The sequence below is a fragment of the Caenorhabditis briggsae genome (genome assembly GCF_000004555.2).
Source record: "Caenorhabditis briggsae complete genome, chrIII, whole genome shotgun sequence".
In the NCBI taxonomy this organism is placed as follows: Eukaryota; Metazoa; Nematoda; class Chromadorea; order Rhabditida; family Rhabditidae; genus Caenorhabditis; species Caenorhabditis briggsae.
Genome location: NC_013490.2, coordinates 5764675 through 5787334, shown reverse-complemented (window position 1 = coordinate 5787334; position 22660 = coordinate 5764675). Strand labels below are relative to the sequence as shown.

At 37.5% G+C, this 22660-nt stretch overlaps 6 protein-coding genes across 6 annotated transcripts; 2 read left to right on the top strand and 4 right to left on the bottom strand.

Moving 5' to 3' along the window:
* Window positions 1-73: 73 nt before the first annotated feature.
* Window positions 74-1731, bottom strand: CBG13175 (the record flags this gene model as incomplete). The annotated part of the gene is made up of 4 exons (XM_045243815.1): window positions 74-326; window positions 374-840; window positions 921-1025; window positions 1372-1731. 4 exons carry the CDS (start codon window positions 1729-1731, stop codon window positions 74-76), a joined length of 1185 nt encoding a protein of 394 aa, XP_045095082.1.
* Window positions 1732-2555: 824 nt separating this feature from the next.
* On the top strand, window positions 2556-4088 carry CBG13174 (the record flags this gene model as incomplete). The annotated part of the gene is made up of 6 exons (XM_002641282.1): window positions 2556-2620; window positions 2669-2803; window positions 2850-3479; window positions 3529-3696; window positions 3745-3839; window positions 3901-4088. The coding sequence occupies 6 exons, from the start codon at window positions 2556-2558 to the stop codon at window positions 4086-4088; spliced, it is 1281 nt and encodes a 426-aa protein (XP_002641328.1).
* A 798-nt stretch (window positions 4089-4886) lies between these two features.
* On the top strand, window positions 4887-7313 carry Cbr-str-256 (the record flags this gene model as incomplete). The annotated part of the gene is made up of 6 exons (XM_045243814.1): window positions 4887-5069; window positions 5518-5605; window positions 5652-5730; window positions 5771-5905; window positions 5951-6104; window positions 6855-7313. The coding sequence occupies 6 exons, from the start codon at window positions 4887-4889 to the stop codon at window positions 7311-7313; spliced, it is 1098 nt and encodes a 365-aa protein (XP_045095081.1).
* Window positions 7314-7346: 33 nt separating this feature from the next.
* On the bottom strand, window positions 7347-13701 carry CBG13172 (the record flags this gene model as incomplete). Its single annotated transcript, XM_002641280.1, has 9 exons — window positions 7347-7505; window positions 7554-7802; window positions 11760-11939; window positions 11998-12088; window positions 12140-12307; window positions 12355-12435; window positions 12732-12974; window positions 13242-13526; window positions 13577-13701. 9 exons carry the CDS (start codon window positions 13699-13701, stop codon window positions 7347-7349), a joined length of 1581 nt encoding a protein of 526 aa, XP_002641326.1.
* A 1602-nt stretch (window positions 13702-15303) lies between these two features.
* Window positions 15304-17352, bottom strand: CBG13171 (the record flags this gene model as incomplete). The annotated part of the gene is made up of 5 exons (XM_045243813.1): window positions 15304-15407; window positions 15456-15835; window positions 15948-16269; window positions 16316-17005; window positions 17058-17352. 5 exons carry the CDS (start codon window positions 17350-17352, stop codon window positions 15304-15306), a joined length of 1791 nt encoding a protein of 596 aa, XP_045095080.1.
* Window positions 17353-19532: 2180 nt separating this feature from the next.
* CBG25853 lies at window positions 19533-19966 on the bottom strand (the record flags this gene model as incomplete). Its single annotated transcript, XM_045243811.1, has 2 exons — window positions 19533-19912; window positions 19963-19966. The coding sequence occupies 2 exons, from the start codon at window positions 19964-19966 to the stop codon at window positions 19533-19535; spliced, it is 384 nt and encodes a 127-aa protein (XP_045099371.1).
* Between the last annotated feature and the right edge of the window lie 2694 nt (window positions 19967-22660).

The window sequence follows — 22660 nt, the reverse complement described above, 5'->3', positions numbered from 1 at the left end:
TAGATAAAACATTGGGGATTAATCTGCAAGGCTGGAGAGGAGGCTATATAGAAGACACATGAATATATACAATTCAGAACATGAGAGGGTTACTGAGGAAAGATGGGAACATGACATCCAACTGAGCCGTCATTTCCAGAAGGGATAAATCTCGTGGCGGAAGTGGTTTTGGAGAAGTAATCGAAGGCAGCTTCTGCAGGGAGTCAATGATTTTCTTTCCCGATGAAAACCGTTCCAAGCGGGACGAATGACGCTCCACACGGCATCTGATCTTCTCGTACCACGCGGCATACATTCCGAGATCCGATGGTGATAGCCGACGCTCTCTGAAAACGAAATGTCAATGATAGAATCAGTTTAATTAGGTGCTCACTCTTTTCCCATTAAAGCAGATGTACAAATCGTTATCATCTGTTGAACGACATAGTTTCCATATTGATGGAAGAGAAGAATGTCGAGTGCATCGCGATTCGTCCCATGATCCTTGACGTAACCATCGAATATCTCGGTCATCATTTCCGTGAGAAGTGAGGGAGGAGCGAAGATGAAGGCTCCTTCAATGACATGTGATGCGTATTTGTCCTGTGACATGGAAAGTAAATTTCTCAGAAGACACTTGTCTATGATCATATCGCGATACATTTCCATGATTCCTGACGACTTGATGGCGTACTGAACGACATAGTTGGCAAACTCATTCGATGACAATCGATAACAATTGCGAACCACGCATGACATCAAAGTATGGAGAAGTTGAAGGCGTGCGTTGAAGCATGGGGCCTTCGAATTCTCAGATAATCTGTCGATGACTTGCTGCCTAGCCGACATCCGTACTTGTCTCTGCATACAGCCATCAGATTGTCGCCAGAGTACAGAAATTCCACGAAGAACGTCCAAATGTCGACAGGAAGATGCCTTACAATGCGTTGCATGGCATGAATCGATGTCTGGTCGGTGCAAATGTCCACTAAATCAGAGGAATGGAGCGCTTTGATCAGATCAGTGACAACGGAACGATCGAACTTCTGTAACAAGATATTGCTCAAATTTGAAACTTAAAAAGATCTATACCTGAACTGCGATTTGAACGACGCGGCAGGCGAATTTATCTTTGCACATATCCGCCAATCCGCACTCCACCATTCTCTGCAGCAACACTTTCTGCTCATCGAGCGTTGCGAATTCGACAAGCTTCTGGATTATGAAGTTTCCGTTTGAATTTTTACACAATCCACCGAACAAGCTCATCGATTCGGTGAGCTTTTCGAAAACTGCTCTGTGCAGATCGTTATTAGCATCCGTCGGATAGTGGATCTCCAGGAACTTCACTCCGTGACGGTCCATCGCAAAATTTATGAGCTGCTCCTTCACGACGACATTTTGCAGAGTAATCTCTGTACGCGCCGGCTCGGCGAACTCTGAGCTTGCGACGAATGAGTTCTGGCCCCTGTCCAAAGGGAAGAAGGTGTCTTCTGATGGCGTCCCGTTGAAAAAGAAACTTCCCGAATCGGGAGTCAAATTGTTGTTCGCCAGTGATGATGTTCGGCGATTCGAGAGTGGGAGCAGCTTGACCGACGGTTTGTTATTGTTCTTATTGTTTACGAAGAACGAGAAGTCCGTGTTGAACGGCATCATCGCATCGAATGACCCGTTTCCAAACAATCCTTGTGTGCCAATTGACGATGATCCGGAAGATGTTCCATTGCTTCTACGGAACCACGAGTCGTTCATTGTGGGGAAGACTGAGCGACAACAGGAAAATCGCACAGGTTAGTAGCCGCTGAAAGTGAAAGAAGTAGAATAACCAAAACATCTGACATAGAGAAAGAAAGAGGAATTATCGAGATATTGGATTCGGATTCACGACACATGTGAAACAACAAAAATGGCGATGGAAATCGGAGAAAAATGACAGAGAGAACTGATGGCGCCGCGTATGCTACAGTAATCACTTAAAGGCGCATAACGTTGTTGCTGAAGGTCTCGAGTGGAAAATCGGCTGTTCAAAAAGTTTTTTCTAAATAAAAATATTTATTTTTGTGGTTTATTGAGAATGTTTTTCGCATACATGTGGATGGCCGGGCCGGCCCGCTTGCCTCAAAACCCTCGTCCCGGCCCGGCCCGCTCGGCCCGCCTAGGACAACTTTTCGAAAATGTTACTTTTCAAATGTGCCAATATATTTTTTAACGTACAAAAATTAATCCAAATGCATACAACCATCCGAAAAAGTCAATTTAATTGAATTTTTAGCAAAAAAATCAAACTTCATTAAGCCACGGATGAAATTTTTTTCTAAAAACGACCTCAAAACAGATTTTTTTCGACAGAATCGTCCTCTAGTGTGGATTTTTATTTATTAAGGAGAAAAGCCATCTTGAAAAATGATGATTTGCTCTAAAATTTCGAAATTTTCAAAAAGCGAGCCGGTCCGCGGGCCGGCCATGTGTAATTTTTTCCGGCCCGGCCCGGTCCGACCCGCGGGCCTGCCATCTTTTCCACAAGTATGGTTTTTCGATTATATTCTTCTTCAAATTGAAGTTTTTCAGATTTAAAAATGTCTATGGATCATATGATGAAAGCTGGCGAACAGCCATTCGTCTCAGAACCTGTAAATTTCAGGTTTGTACTGATTTAAGAAAGACAAAAAAGCAGACAAATTATTTCCAGCAATTTCGCCTATTTTGCAAAAGCGTCTGCAGAAGAGTGTCGTTTATTTGCATCAGAAGAGAGGGCTATCGAAAATTTTCAAAAAACGACTCATCTTTCAGACACAACTGCCAACGAAATTCTCAGTCTCATAGAGTAAGTTCCGTAGCTGTTACAGCTCACAAATTATGTGAAATTTCAGCGTTTCCGACTTATGTCCTCTAGTATTTAATCGAGAGATGGACGGTGGTCTGGAGAGAAACCCGCTGGTATCACAGGCAATTATTTTGGACGAAAATTCGAAAAGACGCAATGCTCAGTTCAAATCAATCGCTCTCCGAGCTCTTCGATATGATCACATTGAACACAGTGCGTTGGCGAGAAAGTCCGCTCATCATTTGTTGCCGGAAGACGATGTGAAGGAGGAATATGAAGATTTCGAAGAAGCAGACGACGATATTCAAATGTATGAGCCAGACCCTGAAATCATTGTCATCCCACAGGCATCGACAAGTTCAATGGAAATCGATTCATCAGAAAAGGATCTTATAATCAGTGTGTCCATTTATCTAGGATACACTCGCGAACTTCAATACCACGAAATCCGGTTAGGACGTTTGCTAAAAGTCACAGATCGTCTCGAGTTGACCGGACAACACACACTTCTCGATCTTAAAAACGCATTTTCGTGTCCGGCAGATTTCGCATTCCACGAAGATTTCAGCGAGAAGAAGCCGGCTATTCAAGACTTTGCGAAAAACAAGTGGCCATCATCAATGTTCTTCATTCACGACACTTTCTACGTTGAACCAGGATTTGAGGACCCGTCATTGTATTTCTGATTAACTGAAAATTTGTATTTCGAATGCTATTTATTACAGAACTATCCGAAATTGGGCTCAAAGCCGAAGCTACATTGGCCCAATGAATGTCGAATCAATGGTAGACAAGAAGCTAGGAGAACTCGTATGTCGGCTCGGCCAGCCATATGTCTACATTCATCAAGGCGTTTGTGAACATCTCGTTGTTTTCAATGATTTGTTTTTGAGGTTTTTTTTAAACAATTTGTACTAGGTCTTTATGGTAAATATTTTCAGAGATGAGTCACACGAGAACGTAGTTTTCCCACGTCGTCTTGTCGAACGAAATTTCCGGAGAATCGCCTGCGACATCTGTAAAGCACGTCAGCTCAGTGAGGATACAACCAAACCATCTTGAATTACAATCGGAAATTTTCAGATGGATGCTTTTAGAACACGAGAATTTACTCCCGAGTTCGCCAGGATATCTCTGTTCTTCATGCTACAAAGAGTTCTGTTTCGATGTTCACGGCAAGAAAGTGTCTCAATTCAAGGCGGTTCCGTATTGCGATCGGAAGGATATCGGCGACGGCGGAAAGTTCATTTCCGAGTTGCGCTTCGAAGCGGCTCAAGAGAAGTAGCAGTAGTCGTATAATGCATTTTTCATCTTTTCTTCTGTTGTTACCATCTGTAAAATTTTGTTTTTTTTTCTTATTTTTTGTTAGTTTCGTTGTAGTTATGTGAATTTCAATTTCACAATAAACACATGATATTTTTAAAAATGATTCTATAGACTGGACTACAATTCTAAAAATTATGATAAGAAAGCTTGAGTTCGTCGCCGACAGATAACAACTTCATGAGCTCCAAGTCCTCACTTGGAGAATAAAAAAAAAGAAAAATCTCCGGGAAGTGTTTTCAATACTCGAAAAATAGGAATTTTCTCCCAAAAGCTGGGTTCCCAGTGGAAGGGAAACAAGGCGTTTTTGCCTGAGCCTATAAGTTTTATACAAAAAAAACAAAGAATTTTCAGCAAAAATGTGAAAATTTCGTTTACTTTCGCGAGCTTCAGCACTTTTTTCCAGTTCTTTTTGACAAAAATTGGTAGAAGTCAAACATTAAATTTTTTGCACTTTCTATAAATGATGTTACTCTGTTAGTTTTTTCTAGAATTTCTGGATTAGAAGACGACATCTTCGGATTAAAAAAGTTGAAAACTGAAACTATACAACTGTCACGTATCACACTCCACCCACTTTTTCTTTACTCAAAAATGAGCATCAGTAACATCACAAATCAGAGATTTCTTTGAATCACCCTCCCTCCATAACAACTACAATTTTACTAGACTTATCTGAATCATAACCGTCTACAGTAAACAAACTAGGAATTCTAGAATTCATTCATTTGAAAGAAAAACTCATTCGTTTGAAAAAAAAATGCCAATCGACGATGTTCTATGGCTTAACATTTCAGCAGCCTGTGCTGTTTCTATCAACTTTCTTCTGATTTTTTTGATTATCACAAAATCTCCGAAGTCTCTGGGATCCTATAAATATCTTATGATTTACATTAACCTTTTCGAATTCACATATGCTATTTTGTATTGTGCTGAAAAGCCGGTGAGTTGAGAGTAAAGCCTTTAATAAAAGGGCTCCCCCACTATAGGAAGTTACCCTATACTTTCACTTGATCTCAATTATCTCAATTTCTATAAGAGATATCAAAAATGTGTCAACAGATAAAATGTTGGTGGTGTTGTACTACATATTTTATCAGATAACACAATTTTGATGTTTCGTATAGGAACAGAGATAATTGAGCTCAAAGTGGAAGCATAGGGCGGTCTTTTATCAAAGGTAATTTTGGGCTAATATGTCTCGGTTCCTGTGCAAGATATCTAAAATGTGTCAACTAATAAAATATTTCTAGTGTTATGATAAACAATTTATTAGTTGACTACTTCTTCATATCTTGGACAGGAACCAAGATAAATTGGCTCAAAGTTAAGGGCCCTTCTACGACAGGTTTTATGGTGATTGCATTTTTCGCAACTTTTGTTTTTTACAGGATCTATTCACCAAAGACTGCGCGTTTTTTCTAATTGTCAACTGGAGAGAATCAATCTTTCCAAAGTTTATCGCATGTCTTCTGGATTGTGAGTTCTCAGAATTGTTCCTGAAAATCTCAAATAAAAATTACAGTACTCTTCGTTGGATTCTTCGGAATCTCCATTGCAATTCTAGCACTCCATTTCATTTATCGTTTTCTAAGCATCACCAAGTAATTTTTTTAATGTTTATAAGCTACAGTACTCTTACAGTAACCGTCATTTAAAATCTTTCGATTCCTGGAAAATCGTGCTTTGGTTCATGATTCCTCTACTGAATGGAGTCTTATTTATGATCACTGGTGGTATAATTCTATGTGCCGATCAGGAAACGGATAGATTCATGAAGTGAGTGATATCGAAAAATATTAAGTGAAAACAAAGATTTTTCAGGGAAAATTATCAAATTTTACTGGAAAACACTACATCACTTGATAGTTTGTACTACATGGGTCCGTTTTTCTGGCCAAAACGAGATTATCCGTCGGATGAAATTTATTTCAGTTGGAAAGGTGCTGGAGGTTCAGTTATTGTAATGGGGTTGATTGTGAGTTTTTAAAAGTTTTTTTTTTGAAATTTCATTCAGAACACAGTGATGTATAATGATTTTTTAAACAAAAAGGATTATTGTAGGAAAAACAATCTAATCGGCCACTTTTCAATAAATGCATTTCCAGAAAAGATACCGTATTCCCGCTAATAGAATGCCACTCCTCACTTTCAACGTTGAGCCAATTTATCTCGGTTCCTGTGAAAGCTATCAAAAAATTGTTAACTGATAAAATGTTGATGATATTATGTGAAATAATGCATCAATTGACAATTTTTGATATCTTCCAAAAGAATCGAGATACTTGAGCTCAAAGTTAACTGATTGGGTGGGCTTCTATTGGATAAGGTAAGTAACTTCTAACCAAAATTTTGTTAAACTTGGAATTGAAACAAGATTGGCAACATTGTTTCGGGATACCTCCTGCAGAGATTTTTTTTCAAAACTAACAAAAGTTGTGTTTTTTAAATATTATTATCCTGACATTGAATTGCAGCTACCGTCTATCAATTGACAAAATGTATGCCATAATATCAATAATATTTTTAGTTCAATTTTTTTGATATCTTTCACAGGAACTGAGATACATGAGCTCAAATATGATTTCGGTGGCGTTCTATTAGAGTGTTTACGGAGGCTCCAAGTTGTAACTTTAGGTGACACTCTATATAAGTGTTTACAGTAATTTCCTTCTTTGTAGACTTCTGAATATCTACATAAACTTGTTTGAACATTCTCTATTTTCAGAGTTTATCCAGTTCAATAATGATATATTTCGGAGTAAAAGGATATCGAAGTATGGACAGATTAATCTCTCAAACGAGTTGCTCGGAAAAGTTCAAAAGTGTCCAAAAACAATTGTTCCACGCCCTCGTTTTCCAAACTCTAATCCCTGTTTTCCTGATGCATATCCCGGCTTCTGCTATTTATATCACTATATTTTTCAACAATTCAACAGAAATCGTAGGTAAAATTCTGAGTTTGACCATTGCAATGTATCCAGCACTCAACCCGCTTCCCACTATTTTTATAGTCAAAAACTACAGAAAAGCATTGAAAGGTGAAGAAAATTATGAGGAGGGGGTTTCGAATCAATCTGGATTTTTAGATTTCGTCTTGGGAATTCAATACAAAATCCAAAATAAGTCAAGAGTAACTCAACTATCCACAACTACACAAGTATCCGCTGGAGTTTCTACGAAATGATAAATGATTTATTTTGAATAACAAAAAAATGATTTAATTATAAAATGGGTTAGAAGACGAGGATGGCTGACTCGGACTGCTATCAACTGCAAAATAACGGAAATGGTTTTCTCCAAATTTAACTTTTTTGTTTTCTCGCTTTATTCTTGCAATATCATCATCCTCTTCTAATGCTTCTTTGTCTTTTCCCAGCTGAAAATATAGAGTTTCTTAAAAAGTAAAGTATTTTCATTATCCTACATTTTTCTTTCTCAACTGATCCTCATTGAATCTATCACTTTCTTCGGTTGAACAAATGGCTAAAACCTGCCACGAGTATTTAGAGATACTCGAAAAATCGTCGTCATTAAGAAACGGATCATCCAGATTCAGAGGCAATTTTTGTTTCTCCAATCGACAAATACAAATCATATTTTTGGCAGAGTCTTCTCCTAAATAGATTCGAAGCGCATCTTGCCATTTGACACCTGTTTTTGTTGGTGTATCAATCTAAAATACCGAAATTTTGATTATATTGTTCAGATTACAGGGCGGCGCATATCATGAAATTTTAGTGAAGCGTTCTCAAACGATTTTTTTCCTTTTGCTCATAATGAATGATTTTTAAGAAATTTACTACGAGTGGAAATCGGACAAAAACTGGAATTCTAAAATGGGCACTGTTCTAGAATCACGGAACAAAAAAAAATCACGGAACGAAAATTTTGGGTAATCCAGAAAGTGCTACTTTTTTTAATTTGACAAGTATTATGCCTAATACTAACTTTTACATTGATTTTACTTCGTCCAATTCAGAAAATGGGTATATCAATATCATTAAATTGCGCTAGTTCATAGGTTACATAGGACCTTGAGAACATATGGTAGTTCGGTTCAAGGTCAAATCGAGCAGCTATTGAACTTGCCGATATTTTTTCATATTCCAGATGAATCATACATGGGGTTTCAGGCTAAGCCTGTAATTGAAAAAAAGCTTCTTCAATTCAGAAGTCTCATCCAATTTTTTGTAAAATGAAAAACCGAGTAGAACATTTTCATGCCAAGATTTCCACTCAATTTAGCCCAATACTAGTCTTATTTCCAATCAAGTTTTTGGTCCATAAAGAGGGGAGACTAATTTTAGATTAGGGAAGATTTTCTCAATTATAGGCTTAGGCTGAAACGCCTTTTTCCTTCATCTGGGCATCCAAAAAATGGCGGAAAGTTCGATAATAGTGTTTGTTGCAGCCACAAATCTAACTCACCGATATACCCATGATCTTTAGAACTTCTGGAGAAGATCCTATGAAACCTATTAACTGTGTACATTGTCAAATAGTGTGTCTTATGGACTTAATATACCCATACATGTATAATTTTGGATACTGATCAAAGAAAAAGTGATGTCAAGGTTAGATTCCAGGATATTACTTGGATGAAGGTCGTAGCAATTTTCGGATAATCCAAAATTTTCGTTCCGTGATTTTTTTCGTTCCGCGATTTTTTTTTCTTTCCTTGATTTTTCGTTCCGTGATTTTTTTCGTTCCGTGATTCTAGAACAGTGCCCTAAAATGTTCTGTATTTTCAATGGCTCATAGTTTTTATCTCGGTGATGCTACACAACAACTATCGACCACAAAAATGTAGCTACTTGTTTAAATTATGAGAATTTCATGACATAATTCAGAAAACTTTAGTTCTGAATCCGCACGGCTTCATCCAACGAATGACCCACAAGGAAGGCGCTTGCTTACTCGGACTAAAGTTTGCACTAGCATAAAATTTGAGTAAAGCGTTGTATTAGGCTCAAATTTGGTGTTCCGAAATTCAGGTGATTCATCAATGTCGAATTATTCGGTCAACTTTGAGCTGAGTTATCGCTTATCAAATTTGCTTCACCTCATGAAAATCACGGGTAACATTACGCCGTTCATCTTTACTATTAGGGGTTTGCAAAAGTAATGCGCGTCAAGTTTGGTGTTTTGTATCTCACCCAAAACAAACGGTTTGTGTTCAATTTTTTTTTGTTTTAAAAAGCGCGTTCTTGGGCTTCATTTTGTTATATTATATTGATGTTTCAATTTGATTTCTATGAAAAAAACGTTCTAGAGTCCGACCAAAAATTTCGCCTTCGAGCATTTTTGTGGCACCAATTTAAGGAAGGAAAATCGGCTGCCCCGCTCACTTTCTCCTGCATTTGGTGAAGAAGCTATATCCGATAGTCAGTGTCGCCGCTGGTTTCAGCGCTTCAGGAGCGGAGATGAAAGATTGGAAGATGAATCGCGCCCTGGTCGTCCAGAGCAGGTGGACAACGATGCCTTGAGAGCAGCAATTGAAGTGGATCCTTGCCAAACTACTCTCAGTCTCCGGAGCAGTTCGACTGCGATTTTTCCACGATTTCCAGACATTTGCATGCAATCGGAAAGACAAACAGATGTGGAAAATGGGTCCCTCATGAGCTTTCCGATTCGAACAAGGAAAGACGTGTTGAAGTTGCCAATATTCTGATGCACCGCTCCAAAAATCGTGGTTTCTTCGATTCGATTTTGACATCGGATGAGAAATGGATTCAGTGGGACAATAATGGGAGAAAAAAACAGTGGCTGAGTCCTGGCGAGACCCCGAAACCGACTCCAAAACCGGACATCCACGGAAAGAAGGTGATGATATGTGTCTGGTGGAACACACGAGGTCTCGTGCATTTTGAACTTCTGAGACCTGCGCACACGTTGGCAGCAAGTAGTGAACAATAATGGAGATTATCTTATTGATTGATGATCTCTTGTTTTGGTTTTACAATAAAAGGAAGTTGCATCAAAAACGCGCATTACTTTTGCAAACCCCTGATATTAACAATCACCAAATTCTGTGTGTGTGTCCGGTGTTCCCGGGTCACCTGCCCTATCGAAGTCCAGAATGGACCAAAATTTCTCAAATTTTCACAGATGACCCGAAATAGCAGCGAGATGATGCCCGAGCATTTTATACTTATAAATTTTGTTTCTGATGTCTTCTGGAGACGTTCTTCTATTTCTACAGTGCAAATTTTTAGAAAAATATTGAAGAAATATTCACGTCATTCCCGTCTAACCGCCTAAATTTTTTTCTTATCCACACTATTTCTGAGAGAAAGGTGATTTTCTAGAAATATTCTTTTGACATGGGTTTTAAAGATTTGAAAGGGAGAAAAAAAAGGTGGAAGAGAAAGTGAATAAAAGGAAAAAAGGAAAGAAAGAGAATGCGAGGAAAAATAACAGCGCCCTTTCTGGATCACTCGAATTTTCAGAATTCAGAATAATTTTTAAAATTTCCGAACTTAATTTCATAATTTTCAAACTTCGGAATATATACATTTCTGAGATCTTATTCACCGAATTTGCCAAAAAATTTCAGTTTAAGATTTTCCAACTTTTCAGGTTTTCAAATCTCGGAGTTTCTAAATTTTCGAATTCTCAAATCTAAATTTCTGATTTTTCAAAGTTCCAATACTTTTCGACTGAAATGTTTTTCGAAAAGTTGAATTTCTGAATTTCCAATTTTTCAGGTTCTCAAATTCTAGATTTTCAAAACTTTTCCGAAATTCTATACATTTTGCGGACAGGACAGTCTCAGGCCAGCCCGGCATTTAGTAAGTATGCGAATTTCGAAATTTTTCAATTCTTTAAAATCTGATATACCAAATTTCGATATTTGAGACAAACAGATTCAAACAATTTTCTAGCTTTCAAAACTAATGTTTTCCTACATCTGATTTTTAAAAATTTACAAATCTCTGAACTTCCAAGTGTCTTACTTTTCCAATTTCCGGATATCCTTACTTCTGACTTTCCGAATTCTGGAAATTCTGAATAACCGAAATATCGAAATTCGAAATTTCCTAAGAGACCATGAAAAAATAGTCCCTGTAAAAAAGACAAAACCTGGCTCCTGTTAGCGAGGTTCAGCCCGGATGGGCGCAAGCCGACTGTTTTTCAAAATTCGAATATTTCGAATTTCAGAATCTTCGGAGACCAGAAATTTCAGTAAACCAGGACATTTAGTTATCCAAAATGCGAATCTTCAGAAAACCGGGAGTTCACATACTCCGGATTTCAGAACATAAAAATATTTTTTCAGTATTGGAAATTTATAAAAATTTGAGAAATCAAATATTCCGCGAAGAAAATTGATAGTATGCAAAACTTTCACAAATTTTGGTGAATTCGGAAACTCAAAAATGTTGAAGTTAGAAACTCAATTGTAAGGTACAGCAAGCGGAAGCCAGGAGGTTGAGCCCCCTAAACCGACTGGTCTTCGAACAATCATAACAATACCTAGATTTGCGGAAGCGCTTTGAAAATTTCAGTGAGTTTGAATCAATCGTAAAATTCTGTTCCTATCAGTTTTCCCGCTTCAAAAATACCTATATCTAAAATTAAACCCGTTTTTATCAGTCTGGGTAATTTTGAGCCACCCTGTACCACATACAATATCAGCCATTGTGACTATTCCGACATCGGAAGAATTGAAAAATGGGATTCCCATATAGAACGACCACTTGTGACATTTTGTGTTTGGAGTGCAAAGATCCACAAGGATTCGAGCTACTGCTAGTTCTTCATGAAGAATGATTTGGAATGGAAGAGATTGCAAACTCTTTTCAATATTCTGAAATCAATGAATCAGTTAATTTCTTATTTGATATCTCGAAAATCAAATCACATACAGTAATCTTGTGTCTGACATCCCTCAAATTAGTTGCGGTACTGTAGTTGCACTCATAAGAAGCTCCGAGATGTACCATACCAACTTCTGATCTGAAAAAAAGGAAATCGTAATTTATTTCCATATGAATGGTTCCATGTTACGTTTGTAGGATAGCAGCTTCTCTTATCTGTGTCAGCCAAACAATATACACATCTTCACTCTCTTGGCTTACGATTAGAGCTTGATCTCTCAAGCAATATGGCGTCAGTTGTGGCAATGGATCAGTATACATGTTGGTTGGTTGAAGAAGAGCAGCTGGTAGAGGAGGTCTGGAATAATGTCAGTCGGTGATTTTGGTTCCGCAAATCTCGCCTACCTCATATCAATCTGTTGAAGTACTGGTGTATTTACGAGGTTTGAAGTAGAAATTTGGGCGTTTTGAAGATGACGAGCAACACTGAATTCTCCTTATCAGGTGATTTGGAACGGTATCACTGTGAGGGTCAATTATCATACTAGTCTAACAAAACATCCTCATTTTTTTGGCAAGCTTACTTGTAAACCCTGGCGAACCGTTCTAAATTTTATGTTACTCTCTTCCGCTGTTTTTTGGTTCAAAAACTGTGACCCTATTCACAGTGGACGGACGGTCCGTCGACCAGCGGTCACCGCTCTCAACGCGCCGCCCAGCTGCTAACGGCCCGCCGGCGGCGACGGAGAAGAATGCATTAGGAGGATGATTTTCCAACTCACTCGATGGATCCTCTCATATCATAGTTTCTATTCTTATCTGCAGCCTTCTTCCCATCGACATTTCTCGCTGGTCTCTGAGGCTTCTCCCTTTCCTCTAGAAGTTGATTTTCTGCCAATTCCAACTTCCTAGTCAGATCAATGTAGTCGTTGTAGTCTTTTTGCTGTTTGTATGGATCTATAGGTCCTTTGATTTTTGTCACTTTGAAAAGCTGACTTTTGTTTTGTTCATAGTCCAAATCCTTCCTGTAAACTATCAAATCTTTGTTTCGAAATAAAATACCGTAAACACTCTAATGGAGTGCTACCCAAACTTTCAACTTTGAGCCTGTTTATCTCAGTTATTGTAGATGGTATAAAAAAGTGGTCAACTGAGAAAATATTTTTGATAATATGATAAACATTTTTTCAGTTGACCAATTTTTTATATCTTCTACAGGGAATAAGATATATGGGATTGAAGTTGAAAGCTTAGGTGGCACTTCATTAGATTATTTACTGTGAATAGCTTACACAACAATGAAACTTCTGAATGCGTTCATTTTTTGATTCGTTTTCACTTCTGATGAATCGACGAACCCATACCAATCAGCAAATGCCAGTTTTCTTTCAAATGTTTTATGTCTCGAATCGGGACTGAATGCAATATAAGATGAAATTTTGAATGTTCCATCTGCTTCTGTAGAAATACAATCTTCGGGCATTGGGTCCTCAACCTTGATATAAGGATTCGTATAAATTCCATTTTCCAATTTTGAATATTTCATATCGAAGACTAGGAATTTTCCTGGGAGTGGTCTGAAAATAGAAAAAAAAGTTTGGAAAATTTCAAATAATCCAAAACCAACCGTCGTGAGAATCCCGCATCGTTTGAATCAATTTTCACCCGAATCAGTTGGAAATCTTCTTTTTTATAACATGAAGCTATATTAGAAACTGAATTAAAGTTTAAAACCAAATAACGACGGCTCATTTCACAACAATCGAATGGATTCAAACTTCGAAGTGAGCAAGAGAGGCGAAGGTTTCCCAATAGGAGTGATAAGAAACTTGTGAATGGCCTGGCAAACAAATGAATGGCCTTATCAAAAGTTAAACAAAACACTTTTAGGTTCATTTCTATTTCAGTTCTTGTGTGACAGGAAAATATAAAATGAACAGTTTATTGGCTAAAACCATTCTTTTTTTTTCAAAATAATAAGATCTCAAATAATCATCTAATCCAGCAATCAGAGCCATCTTCCCATTATCATCGTCGTCAATAACTTCCGGCGATGTGAAAACTTCTATGTTGGAAATTGCAAACGCCGTCGAAATTCAACTGTAGATAAACAATTGGTATGCCTATAGGCTCGCTATTAGCTCCAAATTGAGCTGTTCAAGTCAAAGTCCGAGACAAACAAAAGACGACAAGAAGAACAAGCAACCATCGTCATTGTTATCATCAAGTGGAAGTAACCAAAATGATTTCGGAACTTTTACTTGGCTCTTTTTTAGTTCCCGTTGTCATCTACTCCTCGCCATGTGTATTCTTCTCCCTCTCGTGCGTTCAAGTGAATCCTTTCAAATTTTCTTTGTTGGAATCTTAACATTTTTAATCGTTTGTGACTTTTTTCATTTGTTTTTCTATTTCATTCTAACACACAATTTAGAGAGAAAAACAAGGAAAACAGTTCTTTTCGATTCATATGGAACTTCTACAAAATTAACGTATTCTTCTTTTTCATTGTCCATGATATCGATCCTTCCCACATCTGCTCCCGGAATTCCTACCTCTTCTCCGTAGCCAACGTATTTTGCTTCTTCATCGCTTATTAGCTTATTAAAACGATTTCTTGTATGTCTGCAACTGGGGTTTACCACTGCTTCCTTTGAAACAAAATATATCTGCTTTATCATACCTACGCATTCTTCGTCAATCACAGTAACCCTTGCATACAAAAACATCATTATACAAACTTAAATACAGGCTGGAAATGCGAAGCAGATTCAGTAAATTCAGATTTGTGAATGAATAGGAGTATGCCCAGTAACAGACTCGTGAGTAAAGTTGAAAAGCGCTGAAGATAACAGAACGGGAGTAGTCAGAAACCAAAAATAGAGATGAACAAAATATAATTATTTCCAGACAATTGCCTTTAACGTCCACGTCGATCGGGGCTCAACAATAGGCAGTGGTTAATCAGTTGTCAAAGCTCGCCCACAAACTCGATCTAGTCGACAAAGAAAAATGCGTTAAATATTGTTGGGTGAGTTTTACTGTGAATTCAATTTTCTTAACGAAGAAATGTTTCAGAATCAATTGCTAAACATAAGCCTTGCTAAACCCAATGATCCGTCTCATCGATCTTATTGGTACAGATGTTTGTTATTTATTATTATAAATTCTTACCCAGGTTTCTCTTCTTTTTGTCACTATTAAAAATTTAATTTCTTTTAGTACGAACCTTTTTTTATTTACAGTATTCATTGAGGTGCAGCCGAGGTAAAAAATTATACAGATTGCTCGAATAGTGGTATAGGGGCCCCTAGAGTAATCTTAGAAATTGAAAAAGTACAGAAAAGAAAAATGTAATTAAGCCAATGAATTGGCAAGTTTGTCGATGGGACGTGCTTCTAGTTGCTTCTCGTCTTTCGGTCTTACGTTTGGAGTTTTTGGACCGCCCGTTTTCTTGCCGTCTGAAAAAATATTATTGGATTTTGAGATTTGTCATTTTCCAAACTAACAATGCTTGTTTCTACCCTCTTTTTGTTTTGCCTCTTGCTGAAAAGATGACTCTTGTGAAACCATAGAGAGCACAGTGTCAACTGCTTTGATTCGTCCCTCACGGAGTATCATGTTGGATCCTGGTCGAATGTATTCCGGTTGTCGAATGAATTTGAAGTGTACTTTGTCACGATCACCAGTCTTCAAAACTTCTTTTCGCATTGAGACCAACGTGACAGCCTGACGTACTGATCCTACATGAAGCATTGCTTGGTAGTTTGTTCTAATTATTGTTGGGGCCAAAACGAGAATCTCGGCTTCGAACAGCATACTGGCGACTGGTTTCGTTTTTTGGTCGACTAGGACCATTCCTTTGCGAACGTCTTTTTTTGAAATTTTTCTGAAAAAAAGTGAATAAGAATTTATGGAGCTTGATATAAATTTTCTATTAAAATCTGATTTTTTTACTTATGTATTTTTCACGTTTTTATAGCTTTCCAGGTCATACTCACTGCAACGCCAACGAAGCGGACTGTCCACACTTGACAATTCCGGTTGGCATGCGTTTACGATGAATCGATTTGATCGGAATCGGATGGAAATCACCGTTCGACGTTGGTCCGAGCAACATGATATCATCGAGTCGAATGATTCCAGAAAGCAGGGTTCCACTGACAATGGTTCCCACTCCATCGATCCAGTAGATGTCATCGATCTGGAAATGTGCCGGATAATTCTCATTCAAGGACCTTCTCAATGGGACGATATTCAGGAACTGGTGGAGGAGTGGAAGATTGGTTCCCTTTACATTGGATACTTGGAAGATTGGGCAGACTCTGAAGACAACAGATTAGATTTGGAATTTTCCAAAATCCGTCACACTTTTTGCTAGGGAAATTGACAGCGGCGTAGACGACGTCATCCATGGTTCTCACCAGAATCGGAAGTTTCTTAGCGCTTTTCACCAGCTTTGTGATATTATTCACCTTCTCCTCAAGAATATTCTCTGGACACATATCAATTTTAGTGACTACCAGGTAGAATGGCACATGAAGCGATAGTGTCAACGAGAGATGCTTTTTGGTGGTTCCAATAATTCCCATATTCGCTCCAATCATCAACATTGTGTAGTCTGGCATAAATCCTGTCATTCCGAAGATTGTAGTTTTTAGATATTTTTCATGTCCAGCCAAATCTATGAAAGTAATCAGTTTAGCGCAATCCGATTCAATTTGCACCCAATCCAAATTGTGATTATTTGGGTCTGGCTTATTCCCCACACTTCCATGCACATCAAATCCCAGAATATAATTTCCCACTGATGACGTTCTTCCACTCTCAAACTCATGTTTATGTCTGAACAACTTCGTTCGCGCGGCTCCTCTTCCATCATCAAGTTCTGAGTGAGTGGGCACACCGACCAAAGTAGTTTTTCCAACATCGACGTTACCCACAACAGCCACACGTGCCTCAATGTAGTTCTTCTCTTCTGGATCGCGAGGTGAAATTGCAAAAATTTCAGATATATTGCTGTTGCAAATTCGAACAATTCGCTGAGCATCCACTGTACCTGATATTTTTTCCAGAGTTTTTGTTCCAAAAAAAAATAATTTCCATACTACCTTCGTCGATATCTTGAACATTCACAATTTTCATATTTTCATCGTTCTTTTCCAAAACAGTCAAGTCCATTGGATTCACAACTTCTATGTTATTTGCAATTGCATAATTACGCAAAGCAATGCAGTGATCCTTCTCCTTCTTATCGACGTTCGAGCATTTTTCATTCCTGAGCATCATGCAGAATCCGGAGCTGATGATTATTTTTGAAGCCTTTTTGATAATTTCCTTGCACATCTTCATATTCTCAGCTTTTCCGTTTTCCAGGATACAAACAAAATCCGATTTTTCAGCCATTATCTAAAATAATGTTATATTTAATTGACAACCAGAATCTACTCCACCTTCACATAATCACCGATATTTGATAACATTGGATCAATAAGCATATTAGCATCCACAAAAACATCTCCATGCATCAAAACTGATAGTTCAAAGTTTTCATTTTTCCTTCTCTCCGTTATATTTCTTTTGATCATCGAAAAACTCGTTTACAGATCGAACCTCTATATTTGAATGATTGTCCTTCTTCTGCACGTTCGCTAATAGATAACTTTCGAATTCATTTACTGTTATCGATTTGGATAATCTTTGTGTAGACGGGTCGGCTCTTGTCGGTTATTTTGGTCCTTAGAATTATTTTTGGTCCTTAGAATTATTTTTGGTCCTTAGAATCATTTTTGGTCCTTAGAATTATTTTTGGTCCTTAAAATTATTTTTGGTCCTTAAAATTATTTTTGGTCCTTTTATCTGTGCCACCTTGCTTAAAAAATTGAAATTGATAAGAAGTACCATTTTCCTTTTTCCACCGTCCTTTGTTTGAACTGATTGAAAGATCAAATTCTGTGTATATAAAGGATGCCTCCCCGATGTCCACTATATCCCAACTACCCGGAGAATGAACTGCTTTTCTTCTTCTTGTGTTCTCTTGCTGCTCATATTGATTCAGTCTGCATATGGAGGTAAAAGAGGTGGTGCTCTCCGGAAGATTTTTCCGATATTTCCAAGTAGACCTCCCTTCTTACCCCGTCCAGCAGACAGCCGATAAACTAACAGATATAAGATACACGGAGAGGTTTGAAGGGTTGGACGTTGGCTGCTCTATAGCAATTTCTGCTTTGATTAAAGAAAAAAAGTGAGTGCTGTCTTGAAAATTGTTCTTATCTCTGTTCATGCTACAGGTTTGAGATATTTATCCACCACCACGGTGGTTACTCAGTGGTACCAATTTACATTTTGGTGTCTCCAAGTGAAGTACAAACGCGGGTTTTCCACTATAATTGCATTTTTCAGACCATGTCGTTTTCTAGTAAGAGAAGAAACAGGTGGGAGCTGGAAGAGAAGAAGCGCCTCCCTTCTCTTACTGGTGAACTGATAACGGTGAACCTTGCCGTAGAAGAGGATGGCTTCAATGTAAGTCCTTACTATTACGCTACTTTAGAAACTTCAGTTACAGATTGTCGTAAACGAAGAATAACACCTGTATTATTATCAACGCATGGATCCCCAACATGCGGATCAAATTACAATTGCTGGAGATGTTCTCGTCAATGCAGTGGACATTGCTTATGCGAAGGAAGAAGAAGAAGAGGAGGAAGAAGAAGTGTAGGAAGACCATGATAATTAGAAACAGAGTTAAGATTAGATTATTTGGAAATAGAGTTAAGGTTACTAAATAAAATGTATTCCTAGACTGCCGCGACGAGTTTCCAACTTCGTTATCAGTTGTTCCATATTTGCAAATAAATAATTTGAAGGCAGACTGAATTATGAAAGTGTAAACAATTAACAAGGCAAATAAAAACGCTAAATAATAAAAAAAATTAAAAAATGTCACAGGCACTGTGAATAACCAAAAAAAATTTAAGGACCAAAAATAATTTTAAGGACCAAAAATAATTCTAAGGACCAAAAATAATTCTAAGGACCAAAATAACCGACAAGAGCCGACGGGTCGACTAACAAGAGAATCGATCGAGCCCCGTTTTTGAACATATTCTACAATAAAAAATTCGATCAGACCTTTAAAATTAAAAACAGATTTACCTCTATTATCCGTGCACATTTGGAGATGAATCCTATTTAAGATAGGGAAAATTCGTATTTTCCACGAATTTCTTCTTGTATGCTGTTGAAATCGCATCTCAGGATTACCTTTTTGTTTTGAAGATTTATACTGTTTATCATCCTCCCATTGAGAACATCTCGGCTCAGGTCTGCAAATAAATCTTTGTTATTTTTCTGTTGCAAGAATGATAAAAAAGAAATTCAATGACTTTAAAACAAACTTTTTATAAATGAGCAGACTTTTCAAATGTGACAGTTCTTTGGCTATTGATTTATGTTGAATTCCTTTGAATTCTGAATCCATAAGTTTTATGAATTTCATGTTATATGCGGAATTGTGTATTTGAACAGATCCGACTGGCTCGTTCAATTGTGGGTTGTACATTTTTGGGAAGTTCTCATCTGCAAATCTATTTGATTTTGGGTTCCATCCAATCGTCGACCAGAGCTTGGTACTTTTCTCCGACGCGGATAGCTCCTTTATCAGCCAATAGAGTTCCTGCATTTGGGTCATAAACCAGAGAGTGGAAAAAAGTGTCGTCCTGTCCAATATAGTTTCCTGCCTCCTGGCAGTCATCCAACAGCACCACCCGACACTTTCCACGAATCAGCGTTGCTGGCAGTACTTCGGATTGTCGAGTCATGAAGATCTCGTGTTGTCGGAGGCGAAGGCGTTGATCCTTGGAGAGCTTCTCAACCCCACACGGCAATCCACATTCCCCCCAATCGACAAGTAAACCATCGTCATCATGTTCTTCTTCCTTGGCATCACCGCCGTTGGTTTTTGCGTCTGTGAATATTTAAATGTGTTCATTGAATTTTATTTTCCCTCAAACTTACACATTTTCTAACGACGTTGTATTTGATCGGCAATCTTCAGAAGATGTTGTGGAATGTCTTGTCGGCGCATGAAAATGACGCATCTAGCATCAACACTTCCGTTCTCTGTCTGAAAATAGAATGGTACATATCTCGATTCCTAACAATGCAATTTGAAGAAAAATTACCTTGACAAGCTCATCTATCTTTGGATCTTGAACGGCGCGTCGGGTGCCAATGGGTCATCAAAATATACACAATCGCCAACATCGTATGTTAGTTTGGTTGTTGATATTTCCATCGGCATTAGCTTCTTGCTTTTGTATAAATTAACTAAGACGAAGATATTACCGTATCGGACAAACGTATATCATATTTAATTTTTTCGGTGGACAATAATCGCCTCTGATGTTCTGAAAAAGTATTCCAAAATTTTTCGATGTGTTAGAAAACTATGCAATACACTAAACAAAATAATAACTTCCGTTTTGCAATTAACAAATTTTTTGTGCGAATCTAACAAAGATAGAAAAGCGGTTTTAAAATAGCACAACTCTTATTTCAGTCTTAATTTAGCATTTCCCGTAGAAAATGCAAAACTGAAGATCTCATTTTGTTTGTTATAACCCGGCCGCGACTGGCCGCGGCCGGCCGTGGCACAGCCTTGCGGCACCCAAAGAAATTTTTCAAAAGACGATGTTAGTTTAAAATTATCAAATTTGAGTATCTGAATAAGCACCCTGTAAAGTTGAGCTCGGATCATTTTGAAGTGAGTTGTGACTCATGAGCCAACTCCTATTATTTGCTTTGAGTACCATAACTTAAGAATCCGTTATTCGTAATGATTCAAATTTGTATTAATCTTTGCATTGTTTACCACCTGGAGCAGATTATCTGGCGACCCACATAATTATACCTGTATGGACAAGACGGGACCGTTGCGTGTCTCTCGTTTGCGTACCATTTCACCTGTGAGCGTATTCGCATTTAGGGGGGAACAGATCAATACAGTTGTTCAACCCTTTACTCGCGAGAGAACTTTCTTCGTAATTTTCGAAATCTATGCCAGCATTTTAATAATTTCAAAATTCTAAAGAATAATGAAAAGAAGTTTCATACTCCATTTACCGTAAGATATTTGTTGTAAAGTTTTGCAATTAATGGAATACGTATCTAGGTTGGCTCATCTGAATTACTTTAAAATTATTTATCATATTTCAGATACAAATTAGCACAATGTTCTAAAAGATCAAGAAAAGTGGTGACTAATGTTCCAATCCGCTACTTCCATTTGATGGTTGATTTGAGCAATGAATTGATTTTTATCGGACTTGTACCATTCAAAGTATTGGAATTGCCGAATAATGTATATTCAATGTATTTTACGAATCACGGAGATTTGAATTGTAAAGTTCAATTTGAATTCAATGAAATAGAAACCATTCCGCCTGAAGTAGTTTCGGGAAATTACATAGAGCGTGCTATTAACGAATTGAACAAAATTATGTATTGTCGAAATACAAAAATTCTGGAGTTAGTTTTCAGAGGTAATAACGCAATTCATGATAATATATATTTTCGGAATTTCAGAGCATGATAAAAACATCAGAAGTAGTAGAATGTTGAGATCTTTTCGGCAATTTTTTAGATCGATGCCACAACAGATACCCGTGCAACGTATAAAGATACAGTCCGATAGTAATGAAGAATTTGCTTGTAGCATCTTACCATATCTCAAACCAGGTTTGTTCACTTTATACTCCATGCGAGCTCAGAATCCTCAATCCAATAATCGTTTAAACAATTAACTGATTTACCGTTTTAGCGGTTTCATTACTTTTTCTTCCCATGCTTTTCTTTTCAGGAACTCTCGAGGAGATCATTTTCATGAACCGTTGGTTTAGATATCCCCATACTACGTTTACAAAGGTGGTACTCTTAGAACAATGGAAAATGGCTGACGTTATTTGTGTTGACGATGGAGCTGTGAATGTAGCAATTGAGCATTTCCGAGAAACTTCTTGTTTTAAGTTAGTAGCTGGAAAAAGTATAGAAGATTTTCAGTTGATTATTGAGGTGATTCCATGAATGTGTCAGTATATCCAGAATTTTGTTTTCAGAATACCGTAAAACCTCTAATAGAACGGCACCCGGATCGTCCACTTTGAGCCTATATATCTCACTTCTTTTGAAAGATATCAAAAAGTGGTTAACTAGTAAAATGTAATGTTTATCAGGATATCAGCAACATTTTACTAGTTAGCCACTTTTTGATATCTTTCACAGAAAATGAGATATATAGGCTCAAAGTGGACGATCCGGGTGCCGTTCTATTAGAGGTTTTACGGTAACCAAATACAACTTTTTATAATGAGAAAATGAAACCATCGAGTAAAACCAATGTTTAGATGAGAAGAAGAGAATTTTTGTGAAGGAAACCAATTTTCTTCCTTTTTCAAGTTTTCCATTTGGTTTCTAATTGGAATGTACATGAATACAGTCGCTGACTGTGAAAAGAACGCAATTTCTATTATTTATACAGCTTATTATTTAAAATCCAAATCGAATCGAAACATCCCATGCGACGAATAAATTGGAGTTACAGCCTTTTCACAATGAACTGAATGTTCGGAAAAATCCGTATGATTTTGAATTGCCAAGACATCGTGGGTGTATTTCGCCCAAAGAATTGATTGATCTTTTTGAAATATATATAACT